Source organism: Opisthocomus hoazin, chromosome 2 (assembly GCF_030867145.1).
Source record: "Opisthocomus hoazin isolate bOpiHoa1 chromosome 2, bOpiHoa1.hap1, whole genome shotgun sequence".
Taxonomy (NCBI): Eukaryota; Metazoa; Chordata; class Aves; order Opisthocomiformes; family Opisthocomidae; genus Opisthocomus; species Opisthocomus hoazin.
The window spans coordinates 58,409,951-58,423,215 of record NC_134415.1 but is presented as its reverse complement, the minus strand read 5'-3'; the positions used below and the strand labels follow the sequence as shown (position 1 = coordinate 58,423,215).

At 40.4% G+C, this 13,265-nt stretch overlaps 1 protein-coding gene across 4 annotated transcripts in view; it reads right to left on the bottom strand.

The window, feature by feature from the left end:
• PLEKHG1 (pleckstrin homology and RhoGEF domain containing G1) overlaps nt 1–13,265 on the bottom strand; it is a 135,836-nt gene that overhangs the window by 77,742 nt on the left and 44,829 nt on the right. Inside the window, exon 2 of one of the 4 annotated variants that reach the window (XM_075413787.1) lies at nt 12,234–12,334. The exons of the other annotated variants lie outside the window; for them this stretch is intronic. Coding sequence (XP_075269902.1) covers nt 12,234–12,237 — 4 coding nt within the window. The 5' untranslated portion in view covers nt 12,238–12,334. The remainder of the gene's footprint in view (nt 1–12,233; nt 12,335–13,265) is intronic. 4 annotated transcript variants of the gene reach the window in all.

Below are 13,265 nucleotides of genomic sequence, written 5' to 3'. Positions count from 1 at the left end.
TTCAGCCTTCACTTTGCATAAAGTTGGACAAATCCACTCCACAAAGCACGATTTGCCTTGCAAAATATTTACAACCAACATGGATGATTAGCAGCAATGCTCCACACCAAGTGGGCTCAGGGATGGCTAAACAGTTCAAATGAAAAAAAAAAACCAAACAACAAAAAAAAAATCCCAAAACCAAGACAAGAAAAATTACTTTCCTGCTAGTCTTGCTCCTGAAACATTATGGTTTGTGTGCTGGGTAAGAGCCAGAAGAGGTAGGTAAATACATAACTAGAGAGAGGATGGGACTGTTCCTTCTTACGGTACTAGCTGTATCATGAAATCATAGCTCTTCTCCTGCAGGGTGGGAATTGTAGCACAAGCACTCAGCCATGAGCATGTCAGCCTCTCCAAATCTACGAATCCTTCATTCAAAGTTAATCACTTGCTTAAACGGCTTGTTCCGAGAACTTTGTAGTACTGAGTCCAAATATGCTGATTTCTGTTGCAATAAGCACTTTAAAATTATATTTTCTCTGTGCCAACACTATAATTGCTGTTATTGGCAGCATAACTTAAAGGAGGTGCTTCAAAACTTTCTTCTTTTGTTTTTTAAACAGAGAAACAGTATCTATAGTGCATTTAAGTTTTCTGGACACTCCATTCTCACATCTCATTTAAACACAAAGTATTCCTGTAACATCTTGACATGAAAATCTCAAAGTATCTTAAAATCCACCATCCAAACTTCACAAGGCTATTCTGCCATACCAGTCAAAATTACCCTGTAGATACAAGGACACAGCACAGTGATGTTAAGCGATGTGCCAAGGTCACATGAGAAGGCGGCAGCGCTCATGTTCCCAAACCAGCGCGTGAGCCTCCCGAGCGAGGGATGCGGTGACTCAGCACCAGCTCAGATGTCTCCTCGCCCATGGCGGTACCTCTGCAACGTCCCGCTGTGCTGCTGGTACCTCATACTGAATACAGGAGGAGGGAATGATAGCATTTAATAATGCAAGCACTACACGTGATTTTAAGCAGGCCCTCAATATTAAGCAGACACACGCAGCAAAACCTTCCTTGCTCTACACAAAGAATCTTCAGAGTCCTCCACATAGTCTTCAAAAATCACCTAAATAATACTGGAAATAGAACAGGGTCTATATACACATATGTAAACAACCATTTTCAACTGGCTTACCAATTGCTTAACCATCCCATGGCTAATTAAGACAAAAGGCTAAGTTTCCAACGATTAATTTGGAGGTTAGGCCTTGGGTAAAGGAGTTAGTGAGTTCAGAAGTGCTGCCCACAGCTACCTGGACTGACTGTACACCAACCAAGGGCGACCCAAAACAGACAACAAATGGGGGGGGGGGGGGGGAGGGGAGGGGTCTGTATTTGCTTCAGGACACAGTTTCTTCAGGATGGTTTTTTGTTGGTCCACTAAATCACTCAGCTTCCAGTGTAACATATTAGTCATATTAGAAAGGGATGCATTTTAAAGAGAAAATTAGAGTTAAATGCAGTGTCCTTAGAATTTTTAACCAAAATCTGTGTATCTATTTATTTACCACAGTGGTAAATAAAGCCAGTGAATCACTGTACATTTCAATATTTATTGCATGAGACCGCTTATACTGTTTTCAGTATCCAACACTGATAAAGAGCAAATCCTGGCATTTTAGCAAGAATAATCTCTTGGGAGAATCTCAGGAGATGACAAGGGAACTTTCAGCAACAGACATCATATTTAGGACTGAGCCAACAAGCAAATTTATGAGCCATTATTTTAACATATTTATTTTGATCACTAAGTCATATGCACAAGGTTGATAGACATAATATGCAAAAACACACGAGTACTTTGAAGACGCAGATAATGCTACGTGTGTACATATACAGATCACGTAGCAACTACGCAACGTCACAGAAGTGGCAGGGCTTTTTTGTGTTTCTGAAAACAGAGTTCTCGTACGACTTTTAGGAATTCCTTCAGTGATCAATTCGCAGCCTAACTTTCAAAATCCCTCTTAGTTTTAGACAAATGTATTTCACTTTTGAATGAGCTTCATAAGGTTCTCGGGGCAGGGGGGAGACAACTGAGAGAAAACACGTACAAACCCACCAACATTCAGGGCTATATTACACACAGGAACTGAACGTTTCCCATTTGTTCAGCAAGCAGGCCGCAGAATTTTCTCCCCCAGCTTATAAATCTGAGCTCTTTGCCAAGCTTTGTTTGGCATTCAGATTTCAGTGGCATGTATACAAAACCACCCAAGAGCCCTCCCTTGCATTGTTATTAATATTTGCAATACAACATATACGAAGAAAGAAAGGTAGGCATCTCGTTAAAGGAGAGAGACCAGCCTCTATCCTCCTCCCAGTCTACTTAAGCAACACCTCTCAGCCGGACGGCACTTCTTTGGCAGGGAGCTACAAAAAGAAAGGCAGAAACACTGAAACCTTCTCTCCTTTCTAACTCTCCGCCAATCTGATTATCAGGGTTTTCCAGTACTCTGTCAAGGTACTGAGAAAAGATCACAGGATAAAGTCTAACAGCTACAACTGAGCGATTTAAGAATGAAAGTGACTAAGTCATCAGGTTCAGTACTGTTTCCCCTAATTACTGGATCATTTCCTATCTGCCCATATATAGTGCTCGATTATACAGCTGCTAAAATACCTGTGATCACAGATGACTGCTATATTCAACAGCATCTAAAGTTCAAGGTAATAAAGTGAGCTCAAAGCAGCTTTTATCTTCCTTTCCCCTTAACCCTTCAACCACCCTGAGATAGCTATTATACAGTAACGTAAGACACTGTTTGTCTGCAAACTGCCACAAAGGAAAAAAAAAACCAAAACACAAAACCCTCTAGATTTAAACATTATCTGTTATTTAGTAGTTTAGCATAGTTTTACTCTATAATCTGCATTCCATTCAAAGATTTTAGAATCGCTTTGGTCCAGCTCAGAGCTTTAAAACCAGGGATTGTTCCCTTTTTCCTACCTAACAGAAAAAAGAAAAGAAACAAGAAAAAAAAAAAAAAGAAAAAAGAATGTGCATTAATTACAAGGTACTGACTGACCTGGATTAGCCTTTATTCCATGTCAGCAGAAAAGAATTCCTGACATCTGCATCAATTGCAAGGACTGAATAGGCTGTTCCAAGTGAATTTCTTGCGAGAAATAAATAAAGCAAATCAACCTCTGGACTATTCGGATGCTTAATTGTAACACTGTGTAATCTACTAATGAGATAGTACCTTTCTAATAAAGCCTTTCAAGTTATTTTAAGAACACAGCAATATTTAATCTCATCAAGATTCCGCCTCTGCCATTTCATTCTGAGTTGTTGGGAGGCCAGTTTGCCCTTATTTACAAATTATCCTAAGCATTTTAATTGAGTGGGAGTAGGGGAGTGATGTCTACTTCTAGACAAATAAGGAGAAGTGCAGGATTCGAATACAGTCAAGTCCTAGCACTTACATTTCAACAAGAACACCACAAATTGTGAAGACTGCAAAATAAGGCACAAGAATCATCTACTGTCAGAAACCCTACATTATACGTACAGACAAAAGAAGCTTGATCTATTCAGCTTACACAGTCCGTAAGCACCTGTCTGAGGGTGACAACCGCTTCTTCAATCAAACAAAAGTTTGATGTTGGAAGCTAAACATACAGACATGTTCAGTCTAGAGACAGGACTGAACCGATGGCGTAATTAGGGATAAAATCTCTTTGTCATGGTTGGTTCTCCAACATAAGCTCTTGCTTTGAAGGCCAAATCTCTTTTTAGAAAGTATGATATATTGGAAACCACACCTTTGCAATTCAGGTCTTCAGCTTCCAAAACCCTGTTAGGCAGAGGATGGCCTTGAACAGCTACTGCAGTCCTTTCAGGCTTCGGAAACTTCTAGTGACCTCTCCAACAGGCACAGACAGCATTTACTTTTCCCGTCAGGAAGTCCATGTACTTTCCTCAGCTAAACCAGAACTCATTTAAAACCCAAAATCGCACTTTTCTTCCTATGCACCAAATTCAATAACTAATACTTGTATTGACAAGCAGAAATACTGCTGTGGACACCAAAATCTAGCACTGGATTTGGAAGAATGGCCCGATTACCATTTACAATCAAAACCATATAGTTTTGAATAGTTTTACTTTTATTGTTTCAAATTTTAGCTTTATAAGGGACAAAACTATCAAAAGTATTCAAATAATCCCATTCATATACAGAATGTCTCATATGTAATGATTTTGCATTTGACAGCCTTTTGGTAGTGACTTACCAAATGTCACACTACACATCGTTCAGTAGAAATAGTACATATTCTGTAAAACTTTATGTGTTATGAACTGTTTCTGATGAAATATACAGTAGCAGAACTTGACATTTAAGTAGAAAATCTACCTCCAGATACATAACATAGAAAAATTATATCCAATGTATGAAGTGAAATATCAATTAGCTGTGCTTCTTGGCAGATTGTAAAAACAACTATAGGCTGAAATGTTTGAACTGGGATTTTCACGTATCTTTGCTTAGCAACAAACGAAGTCTGCCAAATACACTACTTGAATACATCCAGACTTGAGGAAACTTGCCAGAATGTCTAACTTGGCAGAAAAAGATTAAGCAGGACGTAGTCTGGTCAATAGGTGGTATTTTCAGCTCTGCGAGATTAAGGGGTTTTCGTTTGTTTTACCCATCCCTTCCTCCCCATTTTTTTAATTCACATTCAATTCTAGAAGAATTATAAAGGCTCAGAGATGGAACCAAGGAGACTCCACATATATCAGTGCTTACAAACACATTTGTTGGCTTATGTCAAAGGCAATCCATGTTATATCATTTTTCTTTTAAACTCCAAAGAAAAAAAAAGGCATAGAAGTAAAAGCAATATTTTTTCCCTCCATACACTACCTTCAGCATGATTTCCCCCACGCCCCAAGCTTCCCCCCCTGCCATGTTCTCTGTATTTTATATTAAAGATTTCCTGGTATGACATTATCAGTGTGGCCTTCCCAGCTCTTTTATTCACATGCAGAGAAGGGTGTGGGTAACTTATAAAAGTAGCTGTAAAGTAAATATGCCTATAAACTTCGACAATTTTATGAAAGGCACTTATTTAGCTGTATTCAGAAGTGACAACAATACACTGACATTTTCCCACCATAGATTAGTGCAAACCTGGTTTTGGGTATCGTACACATCAGTCACAGCAGTAATTACATGGCTTTTAAATTCATGAACTTTAAAAGCTTGTACACTGATTTTTATTCTCAGCAAAACTTTGATTTCCCCACCTCTCAAGGAAGGGACCCACAGAAGTCACCTTACAGCTATCTTCCAAAAACGTCAAAATCTAAAGACAGGCTCAGCATCACCAAAGGAGAGCAGTGAAAAATACAATGAAAAAAAAAGCATAAGAAAACAAAAAATATTTTTTCATTAAAAAAAAACAAAAAACATTCTCAAACACCAAGAGAATGTAAAAAGCTGAGTCAGATCCTCCCCAGCAGGGCTTATGGGAAGAAAAAAGAAAAAAAAACCAAAAGCCATCAAGCTGGGGGAGAGCACAGACAAGAAGAAGAATTTACCTGCCTTCCAACTGACTCTCAACCACCATCTTCAGTCTGTTCACAAAAAGGAGGGCTCATCACTTAAAAATGCACAGTAATTCTGGTGGTTTGGCTCCCTCACCCGCGCCCCGGTTACACACCCCCAGCTGGGGCCGAAGCCGGCTCCCAGGGGTTGTACCGCTCCTCTCACCAGCCAGGAGAGCTCAGAACAGCACAAGGCGCAGGAACATGCTGGTACAGTTGGATTTAGGGCACAAAACGACTCCAAGGGCAGGATCTGAACCACATCCACGTTTCTCCATCTGTCTGAAAGATGTGTGGAAAAACAGACTGGAGCTGCTGTATTAACAATGTGGATTCCAGCCAGGTCTGAAGTGATGAGCAAGTTGCTGTCTGTGATAAATGCACAGGGTGTCCACATATATTATAAAAGTTTAGGTCACTCAAAAAGATTGCAGAGGCACAGCTATATTTGGAAACAATTGCTCTCAGTGAGAAAGCTAGACTCAACATACAAGTTTCTAGAAGTGGTGTACAGCACATTTTCCCCAGCAGCACAGGGCACCATGAAGGATGCACCGTGAGTTCCCACTGCTGCTTCTGCAAATCAAATGAAGCTTTTCATGTCACTGTGAGCCCCTTTAGCTTTGGGCATAGGCCAAAAAATCAGTACTCTCAGTACACTTCGAAACTGGCAACCTTGCACAGCAGAAACTCTACTGCTAGAAAATGTCAGGCATAAAACAAGACCTGTTCAAAAGCCACCAGTCCCTGCTACCCCAGCTGTAGCCAGGTCTTGCAGTAAGAGTTGCAGAACCGTAACAAACACAAGAACTCAAGTTCTCAATGGCATTAGACTTCTTAGCCATACAAAATGCAGGCATTATCTTCCTTCAGCAGTTCTCTTATGAAACACTTTGCTTAAAACACTTCTGAGCACTTCATTAAATGCACAACGTTAACAAGAAATATGCAACTAGCCAAATAATTGTATTTGTATATCCCAAAATCGTCATTTCAAGATGCAACCTAAAACCTCAGTCCTGCAACACAACTCAACCACACAGCTCCTTGCACCCACCCATTTCTCCATAAATTGCAAGACCCCACCTCCTCCCAGGCTGGTAGCACAGTGCTCTGTCAACACGGACGTCTGGATTAGTGGGGTCCAGGTATTTGAAAAGATGCGAGTGTGAGGTCTTTTCGTTCAGGAGGTGGAAATGAGAGGGATGATAAGCAGCAGAAATAAACAATTACCTTTAATAACAAATACGAGTTTACAAAAAAATCAGGATATTCTTCATAAATATTTATGAGGAGAGAAATAAGCAACAAGTTCACAGCAGACTTCACACTCAAGAAAATCTTTCTGTCACATGGAAGGATTTTCTAGCTAGCAGCTGCCAGCAGAACAAGTCTTCAAATACTTTGCCTGTTTCAGCAGGTCACAAAATATTTGTGTGGTCAGGTTGAGGAGGGCAACTTTGGGGCACCTTCAATTTCGTATTCAAGTGCCAGGTGCTGTAAGAGTAGACCAGTGTCTCTAGTTAATACTGCCAGTGCTTTCAAAGTGAAAAGCCCATGATTTCCAAAAACTTTAGGCGGTCCTTAAATAAAAATAATTTATTTTACTACTACTCAGTTGTGAAAAAAAAATATTACTAAACACTTGAAGCACGTGAGAAAAAATTCCATTTATACACATCTATACTTCCAGCCCTAAGAAAGCGCTCCCTGTCTTTCATTTTGAATGATTACAGAGTGCCTAGGGCTGGGATCTAACACCAAGACTGTCTCACTGGGTAGGGATCCTAGTCAGGGACAAACCTTGAAATGCAGCCATTTTCTTTCTGGGAGAGTCGTAGCAGAGTTGTATCTTCCTAAAGGATTTCCTGTTGCCTACAAACTGTATATTTAATTAAAAAAAACCATTCGAGACAGGACATCCCATCTTTAGACACATTGGCTTACTTCGGACATGACCAGACAGAACCATCTCCTGGCCAGACATCAGGCAAAATTCCCTAATGATTAGACTTCTACATAACTTGTTTCTTCAAATATCGCTTTCCATTGTGAAAGATATACCCTTTCATGAGATAAGATTTAACTGTCAACACGAAATTTTTATACAGCGAAAAGTTCAAATATATAAACTGATAAAGACCCTTCTTACAAACACAGGCACTGAGAAGAAGCATGTGGTTCATAACTATCTCAGCAGAAACTAGACATAACAGAATCCAAATAACTTGGATTGCCTGGCTTTCCTGAACCAGCAAAGTCCAGACTTGCTAAGCGAGAGGTTACATTCAAACTCTTACCACCTTTAACAATTTCTTTGTCCTTCCATCATCTGAAGCACAGACTACATTGTGTGTATATGGGAAAAAAATTATGTATAGCACCTGGAAGTTGTGTCCATTTCTAATTACTCAAGAAAATCTATGTTGCGGGGACCACTGCCAAGATGTGTGTAATGGAATTTACTTTAAGCCCTGTTCCACAAAACCCACAACTAAGAACAGCTACTATTTTCAAAGGAGTTGGTAACTTTTAATGTCTTGAACTGCACAATCAGTTTTACAGCATGTTCTAACCAAAGAGGCTACTAGAACACAATGTGGCTTTAATTTAAAGAATAAAAGCCTCCTGCATGCTAAATCCAACCTCTCCACGGCTCGTTCGCCTGCACCGCTAATGGACCCGGACACAGTGCAACAGAAGCAGCCTCCCACCTCTGCTCCCTCCAGCTTGCTGACTTTAGTAGTTTGACATATCACTCTGAAACACGTCGAAAGGTTCTATTAATATTTTATCGCTCATAAAACATCAAAGCTAGCTCCCCTTCTGGTTTATCAGCAAGCAGCTATTTCCCCTTTTTTCAAGCTCAGTTAAACTACGGGGAGCCAATTAAAAAAGCAAAACCTAACAACTAAGCTTTCCTTTGTATTAATATCTCTAAATTTAGGACATATCAGGCCTCTCGGTGCACTTCTAAGGTCAGTGGCATAGTCTGAAATTGCTGCTAGACATATGGGACTAAATGACAAAAAAAAACCACTACAGCTCTTCAGTGATAATTCATATTAGCAGGCTTGAATTTTCTAACTGTACAGTACCTGTCAACATACTCCAGAGTCAAGCGGTAAATAACTGGGAGGCACCTGTGCTGCTGCATGCCTTGGCAACTCAAAGGGCAAAAAGTCTTCATATCTTTATTTTCACCAATTTGGATCTCTTGGTTTTCAGGCTGCGGTCAGCCCAAGATGAAAGAATGTAACCTTGGCAATCTAATTTCTTTTAAGAGTTGTGGCTTACTTTAACTGGTAGTATGTAATCAATTTTTGCCTCTTATCCTTCGATGTCCTTTAAGTTGCTTTGGAAGAAATATGGCTGGGGAGGAGGGGAAATCAATGAATCCAAAAACAGATTTCTGGCGTGTCACTTCAATAAAGCAGCAAGACAAAATATGCAGGAAATTTCTAAAGGAGGAAAAATCACAGGTTTTGGGATGAAAGCCGATTTACACTTCAGAAACTGTTGACTTTACGGTACTTAAATCTATTTTACACCCTATTAGCCTAAGTAAAATCCAATATTAACACTAACAGAAAGATTAACTATCACTCATTTTCTGTATTTTAACCCTGTGCAGTTAGCAGCAGTCTGGAGTTCTTACTATTGTTTGTGTTTCCACAAAACAATATGGGGAGCAGTAAAAACCCTGGAACTTACCATAGTCAAAGAGAAAAAAAGAAAATAAAACAAAAAAAACACCTCCCAAACCCATGATGAAACTGGCAAAGGAAACTACATCATGATTTCTAACATTGCAATTTTCATAACAACTGCATCTTTTTAGGATGGTCTAAGTACTGCAGAACAGTAATTTAACACATAGTAGTTGCTTTAACAAAAATAACTGTTCTGTTCAGTGACAAAGCCTTCCCATAACAAAAAAAAAAAAAAAAAAAAATCTCAAGAGAAGCAATGGTTATCATTCCCAACCTAGAAAGAGCAGATGTAAAGTATACTGCTCAAATTTGTAATCATAGAATAGTACTTCTATATTTTCACTCCAGGTCACACACAGCTACGACTGCAGTATCACAGAAATACCACAGCGTACCCTCTGTCCGGGGTCTTCTCCAAGAACTATTATGGTACACAAATTACTTTTGAAGAGGAAAAGCGAATTTTAACCTGCAACAGCTTCTTTAGGATCAGGAGCACATTTCCGAGATGGTAAGCACGACACAAAAATAAATAACGCTATTTATGGAGTATCCAACCAATCCTTTTCTTTAAAATATTTCATGTGCATAGCTAAGCTCAAAGTAATAAACAGATTTAATAATTTTATGAATGTTTATCATTCCTGATGGTCATCCACCATGAAGGGAAATGGAAAGGAGCAGTAAGGGTGAGCCATCATCAGAGGAACGCGGGCACCGGCAGGAGCTGGGGAGGAGAGGGAGGGCTGGGTGCTCCCTGCCTTGCTTCACCCCGCAGTGCCAGCGCTTGTGCCCAGCGCAGCTGCCCTCTGCCTCCACCGGCAATTTCGAGCAATGCAAACAGACCACGAAAATTTGTGTTCCCATCAGCAAGGCAGACGCTGGGAATTAATTTATGGCATCGCTGTGTTTTACTTTCAGGCTCTGCCTGTGGAGCAATTTGGGGGTGGGGTTGTTTCTTATGTAAATGTCATAAAGTTGAGAACCATATCGTTCAAAATTCCACTGGCAGTATTTTACTCTGGATAAGCAAGCTCAGCTTTAAGTCAGGCTGATGGTCAAATTACAGTTTGCAGCTTAAATGCAAATAATTTTTTAAAAAGCTCACAGTTAGGAGAGGGCCATCTTCAACGAGTTTTAAATAGCATCCAACTGAGAGGAATATTTACACTAGAATATACAGAAAATTAGTACACCACTTGTTTCTTTACTTTAATAAGGAACCTTTGCTCTTCCAGGAATGTTTAAATTGTTTTACATTTCTCTCAACTTGGAGCATCAATTTAGAAATAAATTAGGCCATTAACATTCAGAAGTGCTTTAAAGAAACTAGTTGTTTTTCATCAAGACACATCACATTTGATGAGTCTCTCTATTTTGTACTACTCATAATTGGTTATTTAATATGTGCACATTATTTATAAATATACATATAATTTTGTATCATGTACAATCTATTTACACAAAAGCAAAAAAGTGCATCAAACTCAAGTGCTACACTTAATTGTTTGAGAGCTAAAAATAAATTACCATTGAGACAGAAAAGCAAAAGTCATTCTTTAAAAATGGGATCATCAATATAAAACAACCCCACAGTTTTCCAAACCTCAAGTTTAAGCAGCCCAGGTCCCATAGGCTTTCTACAACTTGCAGATGACTGAACACTGCTCTCCGGTGGGATATCAGCCAGCCAGGGCATCAAGGAAAGCGCCTGGCATTTGAAGAACAAGTTATTCTACCTGTTAATAGCCCAACCTTCGTAATGAGTGACTTCACCACCATTACGTTACAGCAGCTCCACCTTCACTTGCGTTGAGGAGCAGGCTTTACCCTACTCAAACGTTTCATAATGTCCAGAACAGTCTACCTTTCACCGCCCTTCGCTGCCCTAGATCAAGGGAGCAGCCACCACCTCCATGACTACCTCCTCCTTCTCACTTCACTGAGCCGAAGACATTTAAAAGCCCATCCAGTTAACAGCCTGTTGGCAACCAAGAAAGTGGGACCCAACGGGCGTGGCCCAGTGACTAAGGCTGTTCATCAGAATGGTTTCAGGAAAAAAATAGATTGATTCAATGTTGTGGTTTAATGCATCACAACACTATCAGAGAATATGAGCTGTGCTGCAGAGCACAGAGCCTGCAAACCGTCTGGTTGCCCCAAAGCAAGGACCGTGCAAGTGCTGCTCCACTGTACTTGCAGAGCAGAGCGGTTGCTCAGGCTGTTGCTAATACTCAACTTCGGTGGACTGGAGCCAGCCCAAATTTCTGAAGAGAGTAATGACAAGAGTCATTATGTGTTATGACAACAGTCTACAACTACTGTTTCAAAGAAAGCTGTGCCAACCTCTCACAGTATGCGGAGAGGGGCCAACAAGTTAGTGAGGAGTCAGAAACAGAATATCTAATTTCATCACTCTTCCGCTTTGTTTTTCTCCCATTTCAAATCAGATCTCAGATTTCAAATCTGCTTTGGCTTCACCACCTCCTTTTATAAGCACTAGTGTTAGAAATTTCAGATACCATTTCTATGCAGACACTTCCTCCTCCTTCAAGATATGATTTTTGGGGGATTAAAAGCTGCTACAGAATGAAGTTATGAATAGTAAGTATGGAAAAATCACCTGGTACAGGAAGATTATATTACTGGGGACAGTGAGAACATCGCAAGCACGTACTATATTTTTCCCCATTCTTCTGGCTTCCAACCATTTTCAGCTAAAGGGATTTCCTTGGTTTGCAATGGCTCATGTATTTGGAGCTGTCTTCCAGAGACTTCTGGAAGACAGATGAAGGTCTCCCCTTCAACTCACGTGAATTTTTTACAATCACAATATCCTTTGGCAGGGTAGGCCACAGTGCCTACCAGCTTCTGCATAAATAGCTAAAACCTTTTCTGTTGAATCTCACCCATCTAGTGTCATCCGATAGCCAGAAGCTCTTGTCCACAAAACAGCATAGTTGGTACACACCATTTATTCCAGACATCCCTTCTGTTAGCCAGCAAGAGGCTGCAGGAAACAGAGAATGGAGAAAGGAATAATAAAGAAGCTAGTTCCAAAGAACAGGAGTAAGTAGCCAAAGCATACAATCACCATCCCTCAGCATACAGGTGGTTTTGCACCCATCTCAGCCCACTGATACACCACTAAGCCTACGGGTGCACTATTACCACAGTTATCTGTGACTTAAGATCTGCAATCTTTTTATATTTGTCTAAAAGGGGTATAGTAATAATAAAGTGCAACAACTTTCTCCATAAATATGGCACAAGACCGTACACTGCTATGTGCCCGCTGAAAGCCCCCGCAGCGCTGCGCAGAAGGCAGCACGCAGCATTTACTAACGTGGATGACCATGCCCTGGCACTCCTGCCATGAAAGAATCAGTCTGCAAAAATTTGAGGTGGAAATACACTGATGCTGTTTTCTTCACTGCATTTGAAGGGTATGATCCAACGGGCAGTCTACAGACATACATGGCTGCGCTTGCATGTTTTTCCTGCGCAGCGTTACGTATTACAGCAGAAATAGCACGCAAACGTAAGTCCGAGGAGTTACAAAACTAAATGAGTCTTATCACGAACAACAACAGTAACAGCTGGTAGGCTCCCACCAGTGCCATCAGGTACACAATGCAAGGAAAAACACTGCTGTTCCTATAGGATATTTTACAATGACATAAGCTTGTTGCCCACGGGGATTTGTCAGTGGCTGTTTATAAAGCCCAGGTGTAGCATTCGTTTCCTTCAGGATGCGAGTGCGAAGCACAAAGTCATTCAGGGAAGATCCAGCTGGGGGAAGCCATGGCTCCAGCTTAATGAAAGAAGAAACAGGGTAAGGGGAAAGGAAGAAGAGTTTGGGGGAGTTTAACTTCCCCACATCTTTCTCTTCAAAGATTTCTGCTTTTAAGACACAGAAAAACAACCAGGCAAGCTGACTG